At 37.0% G+C, this 26,578-nt stretch overlaps 2 protein-coding genes and 1 pseudogene across 3 annotated transcripts; 2 read left to right on the forward strand and 1 right to left on the reverse strand.

Annotated features, from left to right (window-relative positions):
* Positions 1-4,005: 4,005 nt before the first annotated feature.
* Positions 4,006-11,092, forward strand: LOC122023530 (zinc finger CCCH domain-containing protein 32-like). Of its 2 annotated transcripts, none has more exons than XM_042581664.1 (3): positions 4,006-4,457; positions 8,228-8,338; positions 8,873-11,092. In XM_042581664.1, the coding sequence occupies exons 1-3, from the start codon at positions 4,344-4,346 to the stop codon at positions 10,754-10,756; spliced, it is 2,109 nt and encodes a 702-aa protein (XP_042437598.1). In that variant the 5' UTR covers positions 4,006-4,343; the 3' UTR covers positions 10,757-11,092. The 2 variants fall into 2 exon arrangements, with proteins under 2 accessions (XP_042437598.1, XP_042437599.1); XM_042581665.1 differs by lacking the exon at positions 4,006-4,457 and adding an exon at positions 4,663-4,685.
* A 3,126-nt stretch (positions 11,093-14,218) lies between these two features.
* On the forward strand, positions 14,219-16,272 carry LOC122025044 (WUSCHEL-related homeobox 8-like). The gene is made up of 3 exons (XM_042583800.1): positions 14,219-14,743; positions 15,330-15,842; positions 15,924-16,272. The coding sequence occupies exons 1-3, from the start codon at positions 14,527-14,529 to the stop codon at positions 16,007-16,009; spliced, it is 816 nt and encodes a 271-aa protein (XP_042439734.1). The 5' UTR covers positions 14,219-14,526; the 3' UTR covers positions 16,010-16,272.
* A 552-nt stretch (positions 16,273-16,824) lies between these two features.
* LOC122022871 lies at positions 16,825-25,334 on the reverse strand (annotated as a pseudogene).
* Positions 25,335-26,578: the final 1,244 nt, after the last annotated feature.

The following is a 26,578-nucleotide window of genomic DNA, read 5'->3' on the forward strand; positions in this document are numbered from 1 at the left end:
CTTATTTATGTGATATGCGTTCTAACAAAACATTTCAAGGATTGAAAGACCTTAGTGATCTTTCAGAAAAGTTAGTTATGTCAAAGAAAAGTATGGTGTATCCATTGGTTTTTAAGCTTTTGACATTGACATTAATTTTATCTGTTGCGACTGCAACTATAGACAGAGTATTTTCTGCCATGAGAATTGTGAAAGAAATACAGGTTGCGCAATTGGATGAGTGATGATTGAATGAATGATAATCTTATTGTCTATATAGAGAAAGATATATTTCTAATGGTTGATAAATGAAGTTATTGTACAAAAGTTTCAAAATATGAAGACTTGAAAAAAAAACAATTGTAAGGTAATTATTTTATGATTTTTTATTTCATATTGTATGCTTTGTTAACTAAATAATTAGCTTCTCAACTTAAAACCTTTACAATTCCTTTGAAATTAATTTATTCTTCAAAAAATCATGCACTTCTACTAATGCTGAATAGGTTACATTGTCACTTATAAACTTAAGTGTTTAGCTTCCCATTTTGATGGCAAGTGTTACTTTATCTTTGATTCAGTTGGGTTGTGATGATTTTTATGCAGATTTTAATGTGGATGATGTTGGTTTGACGTTTGAAAACTATGAAGAACTTTTTAGTGCATCTCATAGCCAATCATCTTTTTATGATGATGGTGGAATAGATAGCTTTCTTAATATTAGGGAGGCTTATCCGATTAGACAAGCTCATCAGGTTAGCTTTCATTTTTTCCATTTGGGGTTTAATTATAATACCACTCTTAGTCTATGTTGATCTTTGATTTTTATACCATGCATAATTTTATGATTATAAAATTTTAATTTTGTTTGGCTTTATTAAATATATTATATTATTACCTACACTTAACCAATATCCTAGCTCCACCCTTGAATGGGTACTATGCTTTATGCAAATCAATGGGTGAGATCAATAATTAATGATGTATAAAAAAAATTAATGATGTAGAATTCATAAAAAAAAATTATCAGAAGGTTTTTAATTGTGGAAAGAGTGATAGTTTTTTACGTTTTTAATATGACATTGAGATGATATATTAGAGACTTAAAAAAAAGCGCATATTTCTTGCCCTTAAAATTCTAAATGTACGATGAATAAAAACTAACTATAGGAAATCATAATATATATTGAATAAATGAGTTCCAAAGGACACACATAAGTTTTAAAATTTATCAAAAGACGTACACTACTTTAGTATTTGTAAAAAGATGCACTCAATTATGTGCTCTTCCCGTTCTACTCTTCCTCCTAAACTGACTTCTCCTATTTCTCTTTCTCCTCTCGTATGCATGTAACCTCTCTTTTCTTTCCTCTTCTCTCTTTTCTCTTCTCTTTCCTCTCTCTTTTTGCATGCATGTATAAATATTCATATCAGGTCTACGTTGAGCCTGATATGAACCTGTTATATTATGATCAGGTCCATGTTAGGGTTTAAAGATGATTCTTTCAATAATATTTTAATACCTTTGGAGAAGCTAAAATAAGCAATGAAGGGGGTACCGTTAAACTCCCCTTATAGCCTTAGAAATCCATAAAACCTAAAATGAGATCAAAATTCACTAATGGACCTAGACATATCCGATTAGACTCATTTCAGGTCTTTTGGATTTATGAGACTATAAGGAGTCCAACGTTGTCATCCGTTGCTTATTTTGATTTCTCCGGATGAGTTAAAATATAATAAGGAAGAATCAACTCTAAGCTGAAATAAGCAACAAAGACTAACATTGGACTCCTTGTAGTTTCAGAAATCCACAAGACTTGAAATGAGTCTAATTAGATCTATCTATGTCCATTAGTGAATTTTAACCAAAATTCACTGATAGACCTAGACAGGTCTGATTAGATCCATTTTAGGTTCAGATTTTTGATGCTACAATGAGTCCAACAGTGCCCTCTATTGCTTATTTTTAGCTTCTCCATTGGTGTGAACATATTATTGGAAGAATCAGCTCTAAATCCCAACGTGGGCTTGATATGAATCATATCAGGCTTAACGATATAATTCATATCATGCCCAACATGTCCATTAGTGGATTAGATCAAAACTCACTAATGCACCTAGACAGGTTTGATTGAACTCATTTTGGATTCTATGGATTTTTGACACTACAAAGAGTCCAACGGTCCTCCGTTACTTATTTCGCCTTCTCAAAGGTGTTAAAATATAATAAGGAAGAATCAACTCTAAATCCTAATGTGGACCTGATATGATTTATATCAGACCCAATATGTGCATCAGTGAGTTTTGGTCAAAATTTATTGATAGAGCTAGACAGGTCTGATATGACTCATTTCAACTCTTGTAAATTTTTGAGACTGCAAAGAGTCTAACGATGTTGTCCGTTGCTTATTTCGGCTTCTCGAAAATTTTAAAATGTAATAAAGAAGAATCAACTCTAAACCCCAATATGGGCCTTATATTAGGCCAACGTGTCCATCAGTGAGTTTTAGTCAAAACTCATTGATGGATCTAGACAAGTCCGATTGAATCAATTTTAGGTCGTGTAAATTTATGAGACTATAAAGAGTCTAACGGTGTTCTCTATTGCTTATTTCAGCTTTTGAAACTGTTAAAATGTAATAAGAAAAAAAATCAACTCTAAACCCTTAACATGAACCTGATATAATTCATATCAGGCCCAATATGGGTCCACGATAGAGTTTAAAGCTGATTCTTTCAATAATATTTTAACATCTTCAGAGAACCAAGATAAGCAACAAATAGTACTATTAGACTCCTTGCAGCCTCAGAAATCTAAAGGACATGAAAGAGGTCAAATCAATAGATTTTGACCCTACTAATTAACCAAAATGCACTGATGGACCTAGACATGTTCGATTATATCAATTTTAGACCATTTGGATTTTTGAGACTATAAGAAGTCCAGTGGTGTACTCTATTACTTATTTTGACTTCTCCGAATATATTAAAATATTATTAGAAAAATCAGCTCTAAGCCCCAACATGGGTCTGATATGAAATCATATCTGCCAACGTTGGGCCTAATATGAACATATCAGGTTCATATCAAGGCCAACGTTGACATGAATTATAAACATTTATGCATTCATGTAAAAAAGATAAAGAAAAGAGAAGAGAGAAAAAAAAAGTGGAACCACCCCATGAACGACCCCCCTAGAGCCGGTCCCATGGATATGGAGAGAGGTAAATGCAGGTATACAACTGAAAATGCATGGTCGGGATGTTAACCCCAGATAATGATACAACGAGGATCAAATCCCTGACCTCTCGGCCACGAAATCATGTGCCCCCAAGTGTGCTACACTCTAGGGACATAGAAAAAAGAGAAGAGAGATTGTATGTATAGGAGAGAGAAAAGAGAAGAGAAAAAGAAAAAAAAAGTTAGATTTGATAGGAGGGATAGAACAAAAAAAACACATAATTGAATGTGAGGGTGAGCATTCGGTTAATTCAGTCCATAAATTAATTAATTAACTGAAAATCAATTTAGTGTTGACTAACTGAATCAAATCAAAATTTTACTAAAACTGAATTAACCGAATCGATTATTTCGATTAACACCGAATTAACTAAATTTATTTAAAATAACAATAACAAGAATTTATAAAAATTAATATCAAATTAACTGAATTAACCGAATTAATCGAATGCTCATCCCCTTAGTGTGGTCTATATCAGCCCAACATTGAGCCTTATATGAATATATATCATGTTATCAGGCCAACGAGGACCTAGGGTGATAAATTCGAAAATCTACTTGTGCCCTAGGGTGAATTGCTGTTTATCGAATCTTGATATCTATTGAACAGTATTGGGCACTTTATCAAGTTGTTCATAGTTTAAATTTGGCAATCTATTGGGCTGTTCTGACTATTTGGCTCGTTTTCAAATCATGTGTATGTACTCGCCTAAAACCCTTCTTAGGCATCTATAAGTTTTCTAGTAAAATAGTAATTGTACTATAAATAGATAAAAGACAGCGTGGAAAACGAAACGAGATCGAGGGCTTCTGCTTCACGCAGCGAGAGCAGCGGAAGCCTTCGCCAACGGCCTCGCAAAATCGCCGAACTGAATCCCTCTGGCTAAGGATTTCTCTCCGCGGCTTGAATTTGGAGGTTCATCTCAATCGATTTCCCCCCTAATTTGTCTTCTCGGCTATCGCGTTCCGACTTTCGACTCCCCGATCCGTGGGTCAGCTCCCCTTTTCGCGCTTCCTGTGCCCTGAGTTGGGGTTTTACCAGTCTCCGCCTGGACGCTCTGATCCGCGGCGTGGAGGTTGGGATCCGTCGATGCCCCTTCTTCTGTGAAGGAGTTGGAATATGGAAGGTGGTGTTAAGCGTGAAGCGATGCAGCCTGCGACGGCCGAGGAAGAGGCGTTGAAGGGGAACACCGACTGCGTCTACTTTTTGGCTTCCCCATTGACCTGCAAAAAGGTGTTTTGCCTCCTTGTTTACACCTGTTATCTCTAAGTCACTAAGATGCTAGTTTGAATTGTGCATTTTTTTTATCCTTTAGGCTCACTCACATGCATTTGATTCTTTGTACTTTATTTATATTTTGTGGTTCAGATCCCGTAAACAATCCTCGTGCTTAGCAGAAAATTTGTTTCAGGGAAGATTGTCCGGACTAGTTTGTTGTGCATGCCCTTGTAGGAAGTTCAAGTAATAAACAGTCATTTTCCCATATTCTTTCCATAGTTTGGCTTGTGATAAGTTGTTTTTGTTTGCATGTGGCAGAACTTGCTTCTGAATAACTGTTCGAATTCATGCATCCAAAAGATTGCTTAATTTCTTAGGGTTCATGCGGGCTTTCCTTCCAATGGTTCAGATTGTGTTGGTATTATCATGGAATAGCACATCAATGGATCTATTGTTGGATCTCCAGCTTGATGAAGGGTTGTGTTTGTGCATAATGTGATACATAGAAACTGTCCTCCATATTTACATGTCCAGATAAAAGTTCCCTATGGCTTTAGTATCACTTTGCAATAAACATCATTTACTTTTAATAAGTTCAACATCTAGCAAGTAATTTGTTTAAAAGCCTAGAATGGATAAATAAAGAGAGATCTATGCAATTGCTTACAACAAAAATCTAAGCTTCCTTGCACAGAAAACTATTTTGAATACCACTATTGTATATTTCAAAATTAATCATTTGTCTCTTTTGTAGAGCTAAACCTTGTAAAATGGAGCATATGATGTATTAAGTTGCAATGGTTGAACAATATTACTTCAGTTTACTATTATTTTTTCCCGAATTGTAAATTACGTTTTCTGCAGTCTTGCATGATGGCTTTAGGATTTTCATTGTGCAATAAGAGTATTTGCATAGTTAATCTTCTTGAAAGCTCTTGTAAGGCAATCAAAGACCAAAGCTTTTCCACTTAAATACAACACGAAGAATTGATGAGTCCTACTATTTGGGTCTTTTATATGAATTTTTTAGGATTTATCTCTCTAGAAGATTTAATTTCTACTAATATTTAGATCTTTAAATCACTTAATTCAATTAAATGAATTTTTCAGATATCTCTCTGGCCGTCACACATCTAACTTTGGTTGATTCAATCTGTTTAATTTTAGAATCTATTGATTGTCTTTAAAGCAGTGTTACATAAATGAAGGGGAGCAAAACAGAGGGAGATGGTGAAGGAAAGGAAGAGAGTCTTCTATTTACTTGAATGGAGGGATGGAGAGAAGGGAACCAAGGCAGCATCCTCCTTTCCTCCAAAATTGATCTGCCATCATTGGAAGGAGATGAAGAGAAAAATAGTAAAAGACCATTATCCTTTTTTTCATCATGAGTCACCTACCATCATTGACCAACTTGTCAGATCTGGTCACCAGATCACTGCTGGCCATCATGGGATCGGGCCACTAGATTCAGTCGTTGGTTGTCACAGGATTCTGGCCTAACCACTTCAACTGTTGATTCGGCTGCACAACTGCTGGACTTGACCACCATAGTAGCCTCTCCAAGTTGGGTAGAATAGAAAAGAGGTTGAACAAGAAAAGTAGAAGTGGAATTTTACATTTTTTCCTTCCCTGCCTTTCATCAAAGTAGACAATTCTTGATCACTCCTCTCCTCTGCATATCTCTCCCCCACTCCCTCCTCTCGTTTTCCCACAATCTTCCTCCCTCCTCCAAGTAGACATTTGTACCACCATATCTGTTCTATAATTTATGATTTATCAAAGCTACATCTAATTGTGGTCTTTTGTATCACAACCTTATAAAATTTTTCTTTTGGTCTATGAGACACACAACCCTTGCATAAAAAGACTAAGGCTTCTCTTGATTTTAGCCCTCTATTCTTTATCCTATTAATATTATCTTCGTCAATATCTTGTTTTTAGTATTAGATATGAGATATTTAAAGCTCTTATTAATAGTGATTTTTTCCCACTATCTTAATTATTGTTTCACTCTTCTTATTGTTGAAGCAATATCTCAAATATTCAATTCTAGTTCTTCTTAAAGTTATTAGTTCTACAATCTGTATTAGCTCTACTTAAAAATGTTTAGTTCCTAAAATTTCTCTCCACAATTCAAGCTTATATTAAATAAATAGATTAAGGCTTGTCATTTTGCCATTTTGTGGTTTTAGAAGCTGGTCACTTTTGTTACATTCTGTCTAACATGAGTGGAGGCAGATGTTTTGGTTCTTTATGTAACCTTTTTATACTCCTTTCTTACTGTCAGTGTAGTAGATGCCATTCTTTTTGCTACCATAGTAGATTTCAGAACTCAGGCATTTAATTTGCAAAAAAAAAAAAAGGTTTAACCATCAACATTATGGTATTGTAAAGTAACTTTGAGTGAGTTAGCTATATTACTGGACAGTTTCTTTCCTTTTTCCCTTTTTCAATGCATAGATGAGCTTACAATATTGAAGGATGAAAGTCTATGATATGAAATCTGCATATTGATGAATGATGAACAAAATGGTGTTATATTTATGTCCATGTTTGATAGGAGTGGCAATTTGGGTTGGTGGCATAAAATGGCCATGTCTAGTTGAACCATGGCCTTTTTATCCTCGACCTGAACCCAACCCATTTGATAAATGGGTCAAAATTCATGACCTATTCAGGACTTGCTTATAAACGGATTGACCTAATTATGATCTATTTAATCAAACAGATTAGATGGGGTCATAAATGGGCTGTGGCATGCCCCATATAATTAAGTGATCATAAATGGGTCGCCAACCCATTTAACAAACTCAAACAAAATTTCAAATACAAACAACATACTACCTATTTTTAATTATACAAAAACTTAAAAATATAATCGTATAAATTATGCATTTATAATGTATTTATTAGATTATATATTTATAACTCATATAGATCACTACTAAATAACTAATTAAATATCTATATTTATAAACTACGATTCATTTATGACTTGAGATGAGCTGGTTATTTTAGGGTCATAAATGAGTCAACCTGTTTATGACCCAAATTTATTTACCTCAAACCAAGCTGCAAAATTACAAGCTAGGCTAGGTTGTGCCATGTAAACAGGTAATGTCAACTTTTTCGATCCCTAATCTTGGAGCTCCATTGACTAATGTTTGAACTCCATAAGAAGAGGATTCCACCTTAATGCCTTAATAATGATTTGAAGATAATTCAAATGGCCAGAATTATAAATGCTTGTTCTGATTGTTACACCTCGGTGGCACATGCAGTTTCATCTCACAGTAGTTGCTATGATGGCACCATGGTGTCGAATTAATTGAAGCATTGGATTATTTGTGGTAGCATGGTGTTAATACAGTAATTTAGTTCTTTCTTCTGTTTAAACCCTGTAGTTAGGCCCTTCTAATGTGCATTTGCTCTAAGTTCTATGTTCAACTTCAATCATAAACCCCGTGCTCAAAGTAGGTTGTTAACAAAATCTAGATGAGATTGGATATGGTTATCAAATTTGGCATTTTGTACAATTAGCATGCACATATGCATTCTGCTACTTTCAGTTCATTCTGGTGTTGAGTTTATTCTGATATTGATTTTAAAATTCATTTACTTGAACCTTTTGTTTATCATATATCAAAATTTACAGCTCTCTTCTAAGCTATACTCTGCTGATGCATATGTGTGCTCATAGATTAATATTACTCTGCTGGTAGCATTATTCTGTATCTTGGAAATTGTATTTTGTGTTAGAATCTAACAGTTATTTCTTCATTCAGGGGAGTGAATGTGATTATCGCCACAGTGAGGGTGCCAGAGTTAACCCTAGGGACTGTTGGTATTGGCTAAATGGGAACTGCCTCAATCCAAAATGTTCATTCCGCCATCCAGTATGTCATTTCCACCTTTTCATGCTTATTTACTGTGCATGAATTCTCCAAACGTGGTTCACATGGTACACTGTATCTTTTTACGAGGAACAATTAATTCCATGCTTGTTTTTGTCAGCTTAAATTTTGCTCGTATTGATATGATGTTCTGCTCCAAAGTTAATTTTTTGCAGAGAATTTTCTGTAATGCAATTTTCAGGTGGCCATCTTAACTGAAACAGTTTGTTGTTTATGTTAGCTGTTATCATTAGGGAGTGAAGTGCATGTAGCAATAGGATTCTCATTGAGTGTCAGATCAAGAAATTTTCTATTTTATAACTCATGACTTTCAATAATCCATATTTATGTAATTGCAACAGTTGTCTGGTTCAAATTTCAAAGCTGTATTTGCTTCCTTAATTGAATGCCAATCATGTTTGAATATTTTACAATTAGATGAAATGACCATCCCATGATTACCTGTATTTTTTTAATGCAACGTATCAATTAAGTAGTTTATATACACGAAGCTAATTGATGTTGTTTGTTGTACAGCCTCTTGATTCTCTGTTTGCAACAGCAATGCCCAACTCTGGATCACCACCACTGTCAAGTCAGACTTCAGCATCGACATTAACACCAGCTGCCCGAACTCCTAACAATGGAACTAAACAAAGTGTTCCTTGCTACTATTTCCAGTGGGGCCAGTGTTTGAAAGGTGAAAAGTGTGCATTCATGCATGGACCTCAGGCATCTGTCAATTTTCTTCCCCAACTGGCTACAAAGGTTTCTTCGCTTTCTTCTGCACCACGAAAATCAAATGAACAAGATACACATAAGATAATTACTATGCAACATAATACAGAAGCAGCCAATCATGATAGATGCAAGATGGCTATCAGTAGGCACGGTGAAATATCATATGCAACAGTAAAACATGAAACTAAAGCAGACAATGCTCCCAAGCATGAACCATCTGAAAATAAAATATTGCCACCTCATTCAATCGATGGTGACCATCCTGGACTGCCACAGAATGGTGTATCTGTTAACAGTGATTCTTTTGAACACCAACCATGGGGTCATCAGGTGCAACCTACTGAAGAGGAACCAGATAATGGTAGGGATGGTGATGAGTTCTTCCGGGAGCATTCCCCTGGTTTTGATGTACTTGTAGAAGATGATATTGAAGACCCTGATTACTACCATAATGAAGATAATTTCAGAAGAATGTCTGGTCATGGTGGACAAAAGATGGAAGCTGAAGATGAATATGATTATCACCCCAGTGATTATGTGGCTATGACAAAGATTGAAAGGGATCTACACAATGGCATTGGCAAATATGAAAACTATGAACTGCCACATAGCAGATATGGCTGGGAATCAAAGAATGCTGGCAGAACTTTGGACAGAGCATCATCACTTGAAAGAAGAGTAATCATTAGAAAGACAAAATCTGATGCAATGAATGGGTCAGATTTGCGCTACCAGCTAAACAAACGAAGAAGGTTCAATGGTACCCGATCTACTAGTAATCATGGTCATAATGAGCACTACCAAACAGATGAGCAACATGCTGAGGAGAGACATTATGTTCACCATTCACATGATGATGATTTAAAATTTCCTCCTGAGAAGTGCATCAGCAGTCGTCTTCAAGGCAGGATTGCATTTCCTGGGAGGTCTGTTATTGATGCAGCCAGCAATATGCTCTCAGAGAAAGAGAGGGGACAGGGTCCCAGAAGCAGATGGTCACCAATGAAGCGAATAAACTACCAGTCAAGGCATTCAGAAAGAGTAAGATATCAACCAAGTGAGATATTTTGTAATGATGAGAGGTTTCGTAGAATCAAAACAACCTTAAAAGATGACACAGATTCTGTGGATTTTGTGAGCCCAAAGTCCCTTGCAGAGCTAAAAGGTGCAAGGAAACATGAGAATATCGAGGAAATCAAAGGTGCTGGTTCTAATAGCTTGCTAGGGGTTCAAAATCCTGAAAATCCTATATCTTTTGAAGGTCCGCTGCCACTGAGTGCCATCTTGAAGAGGAAAAGGGAATCGGCATATGCTAAGAATGAAGTTTCTACTGCTCAACATGAAAACAGTCAAAATGGAGACTCATCTATCCATGAATCAGTTCCTCAATTAGAAGCCAGAACAGAAGGGAAGACGCTCATTGGCCATGAGGAGGATGTGATCCCTGCTGACAATGAGCTAGTCTATGACAGTCATTATCCAACTAAAGCTAATGCCTTGGGAACTGAAGATGGTTTATGTTTGGAGAATGCAGAAGAGGAAGAGCTGGAAAATTCTGACAAGCAAGATGGGGATTTCAATTATGAATCAGGAAAGGACAAAGAGGATGACGACTCAAACAAAGATGATCTAGATGACGATGATGACTTTGCTAGGAAGGTCAGTGCAATGCTATCTTGAATGACAATGGAGACACGTTTACTTAGTTTTCCTGTTTACAGAGAGGCCATAGACCTTGTAAGTTTACATTGCCAATCTTGGCACCGAAAAGCGGCCGACGTTGGAAGAAAAGTTTAAGAAATTTAATTTTGTCAAAATTGAAGTCCAATGTATCAATTACCTGAACCATTTGAGATTTTAGGATCCACCCAAAATATTTCTAGTAATGAATATAACCCAGATGGGTTTGTTCTAGCTTCTTGTTTGCATTTTATTATATGCTTGTAATACTAATGCTCTTTGTAGACCAAATTAAGGGAAAATTTGGCTCACATAATTTGTCTCAGTTATTGATTATCTTTTCTTAGTAATTATTGCCATAGAAATCTATCTATTTTAGAGCATTAGAAGTAAAATTTACATGTGGGTGAAATACTTAGCATGCTTGCTGCTATTTCTGATTCAAATCATTGAAATGTTTATCTAAAAGTAATGGGACCTAATAATCTATGCTCAGGAAATGAAGTGATTAGGATTGTATAGAAAGCTAAAGCATCATTTTTGAGAGTGCCTTCACTTTGGATATCAAGCATTCACAATGTGTTCTTAGATACATAGATCCAAGCAAGGTAGTCTTGTTAGTGGTTCATCTGACCACATTGAATTCCAAGAGAAGTATAATAAAATAAAGAGAAAAATAAAAAAAATGTTAAAAGTTCATACACATCTTTAAAAAAAATTTAGTTAGTAGATTTTGGATGATTTATTACTTTTTCCAGCAGTGGCTATTAGTTTGATTGGAGCTTATATAAAAATATGAAAGTTGATTTATTATTTCATTAATTATACTCTTTGTTAAATGCACACGTTGGCCTCTGGTACTTTTATGACGCCTTTAATTGCTTATTGCTATATACCTCTGCTATTGGTGGTGATACAATTTTATTAGTACATTTGATTGGAATATATGATACTACAAAATTATTTATAGATTGATACAATGAAACTCCGTAATAAAAAAAATGCCTTTGAGTCTTTTCATATGTTATTTGAGCTATACCCGTTGGGAAGACTTATTGGAATAATTTGTGTCAATATGTGGGGGACCAATTATGAGTTGTTTAAGGTAGCAAAAGGTGGAATGCATTACCTGATTCTACACGGTCGATTTCACGATATATGAGAAGATAAATCTGAAAATTATAATGGATTAAACAGGAAGAAATTGTGAGTTGTTCTTCCTCTCTATATATAATGTATATATATATTATAAAAGTATAAAAGAGAAAATAAGAGAGGAAAAATCTTTAAAAAATTACGGAGAAAGATAACATGCTTGATTATTCAAGTCCTCTAAGCTACGGTGTAGCGGTAGAGGTGCTTTAATAGTTCTTAAGTACTTATGATTTGATTCCTAATTATGATTTACTATAGTTTTTTTTCCTCCCATGAGATAAAAAATCTGAGATATTGGCGGTTTGGCAAGAAGTCGTACATTTGTGTTTTTGAATTTTTCTTAGTAGTTAGTGAAATTTTTTTGTAATTTCTAGGATTAGTTGGTTTAAAAAATTAGATAGATGATTATAAAAAACAAGGAATGATTATCCAATACTAAATGAATATATTTTGTATACCACTCTTACTCCACTTCACTTATTTATTTTTGAGACGATGTTTTAAAGTTACATTTTTATGAATGGAACAAGCAGATGGTTTGATTAAATTAAATCTAATTGAAGTGCATTTCTATCTATCTGTAAAGATTAATCATGCCCTCGACCATGTGATGGTAAGTGGTGAGAATAATTCTCATGTAACGAGATGAATTTCATGTCAGGTATTTTCATATATTCGTAAAGTTTGAACCACTGATGATATTGGGATATTGGGGTTGCGTTGAGATCGATCTATGTTTCTTAGTAGTTTGTTTGTGGAATTGAATTGTTCAGAATTAGTTAGATCCAAGAATTAGTTAGATCTATTATAATAATAATAATAATAATAATAATAATAATAATATTAACATTAACATGATTATTCAGTTATGAAAATTAATGAGACTAACAGTTAAATCAGTTGGAATGAATGAATCATCCATATTTTATCATATAAGTATTATCTTTATTGGCTTTGATAGATTTTGAGATTAATTTTCAATGTGTATAAAAATATCTTATAAGATATATGACATTTTCCATATAAAAAATCGTTACGTTAGGATAAAATAAATAATTCTTAAAATTTATCTGTCTGTATTTTATCATCAAACTGACGATACTAGATCATTTAAGAGGAACAATATCATTTTTTACCGCAATAGTCACAATCTCTAGAGGAAAAACTTTGACACTCCTTCAAATGTACCATTGTGTCTGCAAGCCGGCTCTCAACATCCATGTCAATTTTATCACCATTAAAATCAAACTTTGATGCCAGTTTATACCGAGCAAGCATTTGTGTTTAAGATGAAAGGTGAATTTCTTGATGCTAAAAAAAACACCTGATTCAAGCAACTAAAATATTCATATATAATTAAATTCTCATGCAACATCATAACACTTTTATATATTTGTTGATTGGAATCATCTTTGACAAAACTGCATTTCATTGTCAAACTAGAAGATTTTTCTTGAGCATAATCCTAACAAAATGGAGACAACAACAAAAACAAAAATAAAAAACAAATAAAAAATGAAAACAATAATTGCTTGCATGTGGAGGAACAGTTGGAGTCTTAATTTCTTGCTCTATTAGACTAGTTGTTGGGATACATATTTCCACTTTGAATTTTTAGCATTTTAACAACAAGAGTATTTGAAAATTTGTTGTGTTAATCAGAAAGTGATTATCATTATTGACATTATTATTGAATTAGGACGAAGATCCGATATACAGTGAAATAAGTTTTTTTTAATACATTTTGCATGAATTTTAAAGTAGATACTTTTATATACACAATTTCAGTAGCGGGTGTTTTTATTTAGTTTGAATAGTTGTCACTCTTTTATGGATATTTTCACATAAAATTATGAAATTATAAATAATTTTAATAAAATTCAATTTAATCAGTCCATTCAATTTAAGCTCCCTCAATATGTTTAATCAACTACAAAATAATATCTTTCATATTAATTCCAGTCTATTTTTTTTAAAAAAAATATTTTAATTTTTTTTCACTATCTTATGATATTTATTATTTATTGTTATTAAATAAAAAGAGTTATTTTAGAATTTCAATTCAAGTTGAAAAAATGTCCATAAGGTCAATCCAAGTGGACTATTTAATAATATAGTATTTATTTTCAATATTTTTTTACCAAATAAGTCTTTATTTATTTTAAAAAGGTCTTTGTTAATTATTTCGCCAAAAGCAAAGAGAAGATTTATTCCGGGGCCATCTAAAGCTTAATCGGATGTAAATTGAATATCTGATGCTAATAATAAAAAAATAAAAAATAAAATAAAAGGAGTGGAGAGGAGAGCCCTCTTTTTCCCCGATTTGGCGTTTTCTGTCTCTTGCACTTCGCTTTCTTGTCCATCGGCGATTAAGGAAAGCGCACCGCGGAGTTCTTTCCTTGTTCTGCTGTGCTGATTCCATCCATCGGACCCAAGTAGTTGCCGATCTTGCCGGCATATGTAAAGAAGGCGCCGCCGCTGGGGACCGAGACCGGAGGGGTGGGTTCTGGGCGATCGAGGCGGCGGATGAGACCGGAGGTGGCGAGAGATTGGCTGAAGAAAAAATAAGAGAGGGGATTTTGAAAGAGGCGGTGCGGGGAACAGAGTGGTGAGAGATGGGTTCTTATTCTTCTTCCGGCGGCGGTGAGAGGAATGGTGGCGCAAGGGAGGGGAGAGGAGGGGAATCGATGGGAGAGGGCGTTCTCTACCTGAAGGTGATGACGGACGAGCAGATGGAGATCCTCCGTCGCCAGATCGCCGCCTATGCTACCATTTGCGAGCAGCTCGTCGAGATGCACAAGGCCGTCACCGCCCGGCGCGATTCACTTGCTGGTCAGTATTTCCTAATTCCTCGTGTAGTTATTTCTCGTGTTTTAACCCCTCAAACAATTCTCAAACACTGTTCGCTATGGTAAGTATTTTCCTCCGGTGGAATGATAAATTTGAAACTGTTGGGTGAGGAGACACATGTGTTTCCGGTTCTATGCTATGATAGATGGGAGTTTTCTGTAGGATCAGACTCTTCTGATTCATCGACTAAGGAGTCTTCACACTTTGACATCAACTCTAGACTTGAATTATTCCTTTTGTTGCCGAATTATTGTTCCTCTTTTCATGGTTGATATGCTTTACATAGTTCAAGTTTATGTAATAAGAAAATTGAGTTAGCCAACGTGAGCTCAAAGTGATTCAAAGTGCCCAATTATTGTTCCTCTTTTCATGGTTTATGACTAAGAAAGATTTTCCTTCCATGATTTATGGTTTGAGAAAGGTTTTCTACTAACAGTTTTTTATGGACATATCAAATTTCCAGTTCTACTATATCTGGTCGCTTCTATATTGCAATTCCTCATTTCTACTAGTATCCTGCAGTTCTCTTTTCCTATACTTTTGCTAAGTTGTGGGGTTGTTATTTTAGGAATGCGGCTGGGAGCCTTCTACGACGGTCCCCTGATATCATCCAGCGGCCAAACTATCGCTGCTAGACAGCGCTGGACTCCGACAGCTTTGCAGCTGCAGATTCTTGAGACTATGTTCCACCAAGGCAAGGGGCCGCCGAGAAGCAAACAGAAGATCAAACAAATAACAAAGGAGCTATCTCGACATGGACAGATCTCAGAATCAAATGTCTGCAACTGGTTCCAGAATAGAAAGGCGCGGTTAAAGCGAAAGCAGATGGCTGCTTTAGCAAGTAACACTGAATCTGAAGTTGAGGCAGACGAAGAATCCCCAAATGAAAACGAACCCAGTCACCGTGAAAGCCTTCCTCTCGGTAGCGATAATTCTCGATATATTAGGCAACTAGATGATGGAGTCCATCCACTGGCATCTCAGCTAAATCAAATGCAAGGTGCACACCATTCGAATGACGGTTTGAAGTCCTCCAGCAGCTTGGAACACTTGACCTATGAAAATGTTCTATCCATGCCAAGTAGGTTTTTCGCTTGCTCCATTCATCTCACCCTTTATCATCCTGGTAGAAATAACCTCAGTTGTTGACCTATGAATGCAGGAATAGAACATCACATGATGAGTAAGTTCGATATACCGAGCTTTAGTCCTTACCGCTTCGAAGAAAACTACAGCATCATCAATTGACATTGCACTGAGCTGATCCTCAATAGTGACTATAGTTACATTTAGGGAAACAAAAACGTTCTATAAGTTGTTGCAAGGCATGTATCTACTTTCTGGATTACTACCTTCCTCGATAATCTTTCATGTATGTTAAATGCTTTCGACTCGGTTCAAGAAGGTGCAGATGTTTTTATTATCGATATAGAACTCTAAGCAGTTTGGTAATTGTGAACCATGTTAAATGCCTTTTCATGGTATTTATGTATTATATGTATTTTTATTTCCGTTGCATTCTTTACTCTAGAGGTGGCAAAACAGGCTTAACCGGCTAAGGTTTTCTAGTATAGGGAAAATGAAACTTAACGGACCCTTTTAACAAACTAGCAATGGGAATCGATGGCTAACAAACATTTAACGATCAGATCTAATAGTCTTTGATGATCCATGAACAATCAAAACTACTAGCGATGATGACAATTGATGATGATCTAATGTTTGGTGGAGATGAGTGATTAACGATAGCCTATCTCCTTGTCAAAACACAAGTGTGCTTCAAGAAAAGGGAAAGAGAAATAACAGAGCTTTTGCAGTTAAAACAAGTAACAAATAAATATAGTAGACATCATCACACAAGAAGGCTTGAAGGAAAAAGTTATTTCATCGCCAGATAAACTACAATTCAAAACACTAAATCAAAGTGATAATATGCTAGTAGGAAAATGACAATCTCACCAGGCTTGCAATACCCTGTTACAACTGCAGCTGATCTTTGCTGGTAAGAATCAAAGGATTGACACTTCTTTATTGCTTGGAACTCATATCCTGTGTGCTCAAACCTCCCTGTTAAGCAGAGGCCAACCCTGAACATTCTGCAAAAGGAACATGGAATTTCGCAGGCTAGGGGTGATTTTTAAAATGGGCTGTAGCATCTAATGATTTTGTCAATGATCTTTAAAGTTTTTTATTTTATCCCATAACAAAGTGAGTAGTTTAGATGATAATTCAGAAAGATAAATGTTAGTCTTGAAAAGGAGGGATTTTGAGGTGTTTTGACATTAATGAAACTTACTGAACTAGAATTGGATTGGATTTATATTCATCCAGTCTATATGATTAGCAAAGATGATGTACAGGAAAGCATGCCTATGGAAAATTTGTTATGTTCAAATAACACTTCAAGTTTATGGATGAGAGAAGTGAAGAGGAAAGTTACCTGTTTGTTTTAGGCTGATTCTGTTCCAAAGACCCTTGCCCCAACTCTATCAAGCTTGGCCACAGTTGCAATGGATTGGAGATTACCCTCCTTGGTGAAAGCCTCCACCATCCTCGACGCGATCTTGTTTCCTTTCTCCTCCTCGTCGATGATCGCTACAGCAGTCGGCCCAGAGTCGCTGATGGTGTAGTATGTTTGAGAGCATGAAATAGAAATGAAATAAATTATAATCACTCACAGTGATCTCCCGAAGAAATCGCAGAAGAAGACACCGGTCGACAAAGACGCTGCCGCTGTCGGAAGCACAATCACGGGTAATCGGAAAATCCTTCAGAATTCACGAGCCAAATCCCAGATGTTCTGCTTTGCTTCTCTGATCACCACCAGAGTTTCTGCTACTTTCTCTCATGGCTTGGACGCACCTTTTATAAGAAGGTTAAGGAAGACGAAGGGGAAAAGATGCTTCTTCGTCTCCTTGACGTTATGCAGCAAGGAGGGAGATGAAGGGGAAACGATGCCCCTTCATTTCCTCAACGTCTAACATCTTCCACTTGTCCAAGTCAATTCATATGGTCACATAGACCATGTCAGTCACATAGACTTCAAGGTGATCATGTCACGAAGACCTGAGCAAAAATTAGTCATAAAGACCATATAAGAACATCCATTCCATACATTAGGGAAAATGGTTCGTGCGACAGCAAGCACAGTGAGCATTCAATTGCTAAGAAGATTGTCACATCTTACTTAGCTACTCCATTGAACAAATCAGAGACATAAATGACTTGCCTTTACCCCAGATTAAATTATTTATATCATTATAAACATCTCTAATCCCTCATATTGACTATATGTCAAGAGCATGTTCAACATCTTCAATCAAACAAATTATTCACAATTACATTTTATGTACTGAACTAAAAATATAATTGGTACCAGTGAATAAATGTCACAAATGTAAATCAATCTGAATCTTCCTTTTTAGCTAGAATCTATTCATTCTAATCAGTCATTTTCCTACTATCCTCAGCAATCTTCAGATGCTTTAGGAACCTTCTTAGCTAGACATCCTCTTGCACAACCGTTGCACAAGTCACATACTCGGCTTCCATTGTCGACAAGGCTACACAAGCTTGCTTCTTGCTGTTCCATGAGATGACACCACCATTCAGCAAGAAGACATAGCCAGATGTGGATTTTCTGTCATCAAGGTCCCCTGCCTAATCTGCATCTATGTAGCCACTTAGCCTCATTTCTGATCCTTGGAAATAGAGGCAATAATCCGTTGTTCCTTTGATATATCTGAATATCCTCTTCACTGCTTTCTAGTGTCTCGATCCTGTGTTTGACTGGAAACAACTAACTAAGCCAACAACATAGCTTATATCAGGACGACTACACAACATAGTGTACATCAAACTACCAATAGCACTGCATATGAGTTTTTCTTCATTTCAGCTATTTCCTCAAGAGTCTTGGGATACATACTTTTGCTCAAGACAATACATCTCGCTATAGGTGTCTGTTCAATGTTGCAATCTAACATGTTGAAGTGTTGTAGCATCTTAGTGATATAAACTTCTTGAGACAAACTCAAAAGCTTTTTTGATCAGTCTCTAATGATCTTCACTCCTAAGATGTACTCTTCTTCTCCCATATCTATTATGTCAAATTGCGATGAAAGCCAATTTTTGATTTCTATCACATTTTATGTCGCTTCCCGCTATTAGCATATCATCAACATAAAATGACAAACTTTCCTTTTTTCCTTTCTTAGATAAACACAATGATCCTCATTGATCATTTCGAAACCATAAGAGAAAATGACTTTATTAAATCTTATGTTCCATTGTCTTGATGCTTGCTTTAGCTCATATATAGACTTCCTAAGTCTACATACTCTTTTCTCTTGGCCTTCAACAATATAACATTCTGGTTGTACCATATAAATTTCTTCGTCAAGATTACCATTAAGGAAAGCTGTTTTTACATCCATCTGATGTAATACCATGTCATATTGTGCTACTATAGCTAGGATAACACGTATTGACACAAACTTCACAACTAAGGAGAATGTCTCTTCAAAGTCAATACCCTCCATTTGAGTATATCCTTTTGCAACTAATCGAGTTTTGTATCGATTAATCGATCCATCTGCTTTCCTCTTTACTTTGAGAATCCACTTATTCCCAATAGCCCTTCGGCCCAGAGGAAGATCGACTAAATCCCAAACTTGATTCTTTCTTATTGACTCCATTTCCTTATCCATTGTAATTTTTCATTTTTCTCTTACTAAGCTTCTCAAAGCTTCCTCAACTGTTTGAGGTTCCTCATCATCAACTGAGAGAATCATCAATGCCTCATTCTCAATATCAAACCTTCTCTGAGAAATAATCTGACGACTACTTCTTCGAAGGTTAGACTATTGAGAAAATGACTTATTCAGTGACAAATTACTCCCACTAGGTTGACTAGACTCAGACATCTTCTGATTTGTTGATAAAGGAACATTATCCTCTTCCTCTATCTCATATAGAGAAATTGTCTTATCAACTTCACCTCGTGTTGGGAACTCAGTTTCAAGAAAAGTAGCATCTCTTGACTCTATTTCAGAGATAGTTCCATCTTGTCGCTCACCAATAAAAACATAACCCTTAGAAGTCTCAGAATACCTTATAAAGATACACTTCTTACCTCTGGGCCCTAATTTTTCATGTTCGTGAGTTTTATCATGAACGTAGGCAGCTGACCCCCAAGGTCTCAGATTACTTAAATTCGGCTTTCTGCCTATCTAACGTTAATGTGAGGTAGATGAAACTGACTTTGAAAACACTTTGTTAAGTATATAAGCCGCAACTAATAATGCATCTCCCCAATAGGAGATTGGCAAATTAGACTGTGCCATCATAGACCTAACTATTTCAAGAAGAGTCCACTTTCTTCTTTCAGCAACCCCATTTTACTGTGGAGTTCCAGGGATAGTTAGCTGTCAAATAATCTCTTTCTCATTACATATTGTCTTGAACTGATCAGACAAATATTCACCTCCACAGTCAGTGCGCAAGGTTTTAACCTTACGTTCCAATTGATTCTCAACTTCGTTCAAGTAATGAATAAAGTAATCTAATGTTTCAGATTTGTGAGAAATCAAATACACATGACCAAAACGTGTGAAGTCATCAATAAATGTAATAAAATAAGAACTCCCATTTCTAGCCTTCATATTCATTGGACCACAAATATCTGAATGAATTAATTGTAATGGTGACTCAACCCTAATAGCTTTACCAAATTATTTTCTAGTCGTCTTTCCAGCAAGACAATGCTCACATATAGACAAGTTAATCTTAGCATGAGTGCCCAAAAGGTCCTCCTTAGCTAATCTATTCATTCGTTCTTGTCCTATATGTCCTAGCCTAGCATGCCAAATTTCATCATTAACATTAGCATTACTAGTAAGAGCAATGTTTGAAAAACAACCATCATTATTATTTGGTTCTACATCAAGAACCATAAAACTATTTGTTACATAACCATACCCAATTAACACAGAGTTAATTCGAAGTTCCACACAACGGCTATAAAAATTTACATCATAACCTAAATCAAGAAGACACATGACGGAAACCAGATTCCGTCGAATCTCAGGAGCATACAGGACATTATGTAGAAATAAGGTACGCCCACCACGTAAGTTGAGCTTGCAAGTGTCAATTCCTTTGACTTCAATTTTTGCATTGTTTCCTATATATATCCATTTGTTGCCAGTTGGTACCTGACGGTACTCCACATATGTAGCTCGATCACGTGCTACGTGGTTCATTGCCTGAATCTACAATCCACAAAGGATACGAATCAGCTAACAACACTGTACTTGTAACATATTGCTCGTGGAAAGAAGATAAAAAGGATCTACCTTTTTAGGCTCAGTACAATCCCGAGCAACATGACCCTCCTTGCTATAGTTAAAGCAAGTCAACTTGCTCATAGGTCTTTGTCCATATCTCTTTCCTTTCTTCTTGATTTGGTTTTTAACAGCAACAACACTAGCCTTCTTTCCTTTTCCCTTTCCTTTCTTAAACCATCTTTTCTTATTCTTGGAACCAGAACCTTCAGCTACAAAAGTTTGACTAGAAATCCTTGCGGATTCAATCCTCTCCGCCTCAAGTTCAACATGACGTGAGAAATCGGTGAAAGTCTTGATAGTCTCACTGTGGGTCAGATTCTGTTTCATTGTTTCCCAAGAATCAGGAAGGGAACGGATGACTGTTTGAACCTGTTGTTCATCGATCAATGCATGACCAGCAGTCTTAAGCTCTCGAATCATGTTACTCATCTCCCTGAGATGTTGGGTCATGGTAACATTCGAGCATTTTTTACAGCTATCAAACTTAATTGTTATCTGACGGATCTTACTGAGACTAACTCTATTGTACTTCTCTCTAAGGGCTGCCCAGACAACACGAGTCGATGGTAATAGCTCATACTCAAATACCAAGTCATCCACCATTGAACTAATCAATATTCCCTTAGCAATGGAGTCCTTCCTTTTCCATGTCTTATAGGCATCAAGGTCACATATGTGCTGTGCTGTAGAACCATCAGCTGGTTCTTCCATGATTTGATTTGCAACCTCTAGAACTTCTTGTTCCTCAAGAACGTATTGTATCTTGAGGTGCCAGATTTTGTAGTTATCCCCATATAATTTCTCACCCTTATTGAGTTTAGCTATGATATTTTTAGTTGTCATGATTTACATAAATAAACACATTATTTATTATTTCAGTGTAATTCATATATGTGCAATTATTTATTGACTCAGTGTAAATTAGAGTTAGTTTACAAAATCAAGTGATAACATTGTTTTCACTCATTATTTGTATGCTCTAATCTAATCAACATTGATCAGTCATATTACACACATCTCATCTAATGAACGAATCATTATTAAAATGAATTAATCATTTTTCATATGAACTAATCATATGGATATATGAACTAATCATATTCATATGAACTAATCATGAGCAAGTTAGTTAACACATAACATAACTATTTATTTATCATAACTCTGTTCGTACATAACGACAGAAATTATTACATGACTCAAACATTAAATGAGCTAACACTGTTCGTAAATAACGACAGTAAACAGAACACTAATAAACAAGGTAGGCCAACATCGCTCCCATTAGAACAAATATTAGTGCAGCGACCAACATTATCCCTATTAACCTGGACTCATTTGGGATAATCTCAGATGGAGCAACTTCAGGATTCTTCATCAGATCCATTTCTAGATCTTCCTCGAACATTTCCTAGTCCTCTTCAGACTCTTCAGGCTCTTCTTCACCCATATAGTACCTCACACAGTTTTGAAAATGTGGCGTGCCCTTCATGACGTCCTCATACATAGTCTGCAATATATTACCCTAGGATACTCTGGCAATGAATGCATCAATACCCAGATCCTATAACTATCCAGGACTGGAAACTCCTCTTGCTCAAGTTTCCAGAATAGTCTATCAAGCCTTCTAACATGTTCATTGACTCCATAAACAGACTTATACTCTATCTCCTGAATCTCCTCTCGGAGCTAGTTTCGCCGCACTTCGCGACGAGTTAATGTGGTAATCGTCCGAGCCATCTGAAAAATTGTATTTAAACAAGTCAGTATAAAGATGACTAACTAATACAAAACCAGTTTAATTCAATTTATACAGATATAGAACCATCATTATAAATTAAGAAAAATAAATCTTTTTAATTTTCAGGAGTTTAAGTCGACTGACCGATTGGACCGATCGATCAGGAGTCCGGTTCTTAAGCTTAGTCTATTGTCCTCATTAGAACAATCTAATTAGACAGAGATTTCTGACCTATGTTATGTTATTGTTTAAGCTCATTTGAGTCAATCTCAGACTTATTGATCAAAATTAGGTTCGTTTGATTCGTCCAATGCCCATTGGATTAAGTCTGACCTATTATAGTAAATCTAATCTTTTTGATCAAATCTGACACAACAGAACTAATCTGGTCATATTTGATCAACCCAACTTCTGTAATCAAGATCATCCTAATTAATTTAATAATAAACCGAAATGGTTAAACCAACAAATAATTTGAACCAGATCTAGCTATCATTGAATCAAACTGGTCTACTTAAATCAACTAATAATTTAAACCAGACCTAGGTTTGATTGGACAAGTTGGTCTGGTTTAATTTTCAGTAAATTGAACCATAAATTAATTAAATATTTATTTATTAATTAATAATACATTTCTATATGCATTTAATTAATTAATAAATATATTTAATTAAAATATAAATATGCACTGTTTATACACGTGAAGAAAAAAAATATGCATGCACTATTTTCTACATGTTTTTCTTTTTTTTTCTTCACTGTGCTTCGTCAAAACGAAGTACTATTCACCTTTTTTCTCTCTTCAATCAATTCATGAATCGATTGAAGAACTGTGCGCGATTTTGAATAGATTGAAATGAAATTTCAAATCGATTCAATTGAATTAATCTGATGGATGAACATTGCTCACTGTTCATCTTCTTTGCGACAGGAAAAAAACGTGAGCTTCTCTCACACCGATTTTCACCGGTACTAAAACACGGGTGCAGACACTCCTCTGCCGCCACTCTATGCCGCTGAGGACTACGCGATTCCAGGTGAAAATCACATAAATGGGATCTGGCAGATCCCAAAAATCGCAACTTCGCGATTTCTCCATGAGCGATCGTGATTTCTCAGCCACAGGGATTTACATGCTTTCAAAATTTGCTCTGATACCATTGTAGTATGTTTGAGAGCATGAAACCGAAACGAAATAAATTATAATCATTTACAGTGATCTCCCGAAGAAATCGTAGAAGAAGACGTCGGTCGACGAAGACGCTGCTGCTGTCGGAAGCACAATCATGGGTAACCGGAAAGTCCTTCAGAATTCACGAGCCAATTCCCAGATGTTCTGCTTTGCTTTTTTGATCACCACAAGAGTTTCTGCTGCTTTCTCTCATGGCTTGGATGCACCTTTTATAAGAAGGTTAAGGAAGACGAAGGGGAAAAGACGCCCCTTCATCTCCTTGACGTCATGCAGCAAGGAGGGAGATGAAGGGGAAACGACGCCCCTTCGTTTCCTCAACATCTAACAGATGGTGCAACCAAAGACACCTGCCTCCATTGCTGCCTTCTTCACACTCACCATCCTCGAAATTAGGGGAGCTCTCCTCGGCTCGACGATTACATCCGCTGCCATTGCAGATCCGAGAACCCTCACATTGCCTTACACCACGGCAGCCGCCAAGGTTGCGGCTTGACTCGAGTTCTGGATATGGTCCTTCATTGGGATGTTTGCTGGCAATGCTTCCCTCATCTTCTTGGTAGGCGCCTCGAACTCGCAGCTCACTAGCCCGAAGAAGATATCTCAGCCATGTGGGAATTCCAGCTAGATGATCTCAAATGGGTCGTAGCTCCGGATCAAGACGAAGCCTTCCAAGATCGAAGGCCCCACATTGTCAACGCGGTAGCCACTTACCTTCTTCTCCGACTCGAGCCCGGCAAGAACGAGTTCGTCAGGGGTCAGGTAGCCGCCGAAGAGTTTGCTGACCGCGAGCGCCGCGACAGCGATAGAAGCAGCGCTGGAGCCGAGGCTGCTACCGACCGGGAGGCCCTTGTGAAGAGGCAGGGAGAGGCTGACGGAGCAGACACCGAGCATGCACATCACGGCTATACCAGCTATGCCAGCACAGTTCCATAGCAGGTCACGCCGGAGCTTGGAGGTAGAAGAGGATCCAGAGATCTCGGCGATCGAGAGAGTACCTAGCGTGACTGCGGGGTCGACGGAGATGGTGACGGTGTCGCCGAGGCCACCACCGACAGCGCAACCGAGGAAGTCGAAACCGAGGTCGAGGTTGGCTACGGTGGCGGGAGCGAAGGCCGTGAGAGGGCAGAACGTTGAGGAGGGGTCGGTGAGGTTGGAGGCTATGGAGGTAGTCAAAATCGGGGCTTTAGCACCGACGGAGCACCGGAGGCGGGAGAAGTGGGAGAACGGGCGGGTCCGGTTAAGTGGAGTCCTGGTCAGAGGGAAGGTCCTGGTGGGAGCGGCTACCGTCGCCATTAGTGGTCGAGGGCGAGAGTGGGAGAGCAGGCCGGATCCTCAAGACCGCTTTTGCGGTCCAGAGAATGCTCTCTTTGCATGTATTGGTGGGGATGCATAGTCCCAACTTGTAAAATAGGTGGGGATCATACATTCCCACCAATGCATGAAAAGGGAGCATCTTCTGGACCGTAAAAAGAATATGAGCTACCAATTAAATAGTGGGAGAGGATGGTGGCAGGTTAGGATTGATCGACGGGTTATGAGCTCGCAATTTGGCTAGTGAGTCAGATTGCACATAGGTATTGAGCAATTATCCCAATGCTACTTTTAATATTGGAAAATTACAAAACCCTCCTCTGAGTCTTGCTATTCAACAACTTTGTCCAATTTTATTAAATAGCATGAGAGATCTAAAGGGAACGAATCAAAAATGTACTCAATATTACTAGGATGGTAAATGAGCCAATTTGAGCCCAAAGTCATGGTATTCAAATTTATTTGATAAGACAATTGAATCAAAGTTAAGTCGAATATAAAGAATTGATCGTTAAAGTTTGACTTTAATCGGTCCGAAAATTGAATCAGACGGAGAGCTAGAATAATATGGTGAAAATATTGATCGAATCACTATGGCTCGAAGGAAGGTATGCTGAGTTGTCCATATATGTTGACCAAGTCGTCAGAAGTCTTCTAGTCAATGTCACCTACAGCTAGCGACCGGGTTACCCCGATCTCTGGTACCCCGATGCTCGAGGCAAATCCAACGAATATATAATCAATTAAATAATAATAATAGAATAATGAAATAAATATACAGTGAATACGGTAACGTACCCTGGCCCAAAGGGCATCCTCTGGTGGATCGGTGAGCTGATCGAAACGCTGCTCAAATTGTCATGACCTAGAAGAGTAGATGACTCTGAGCTGGATTAAGACATGGATCTGACAACACCTAGTCGAACGTGACTTGGATCTAGAAGACGATATGCAGACCGGGACCTAACAGTGACACACAAGCCGGGATATGACATCGACACGCAAGCTGGGATATGACAACGGCATGCAGGCCAGGATATGATAATGGCACGTAGGCCAGGATACGGCACAAATAGAGCGACACAGGGGTTGGAACACAACAGTGACATAGAGTCGGAACCAGGGCGAAGTTGGCGAGTGGACTGCCGAGACATGGATTGCTGGCACGTGGAGGCTGTCGACAAGGGAGGTTGTGGCGTGTGGAGGTTGTCGGCGAAAGAGGCTGC

This window comes from Zingiber officinale, chromosome 9B, assembly GCF_018446385.1.
Source record: "Zingiber officinale cultivar Zhangliang chromosome 9B, Zo_v1.1, whole genome shotgun sequence".
NCBI classification, from domain to species: domain Eukaryota; kingdom Viridiplantae; phylum Streptophyta; class Magnoliopsida; order Zingiberales; family Zingiberaceae; genus Zingiber; species Zingiber officinale.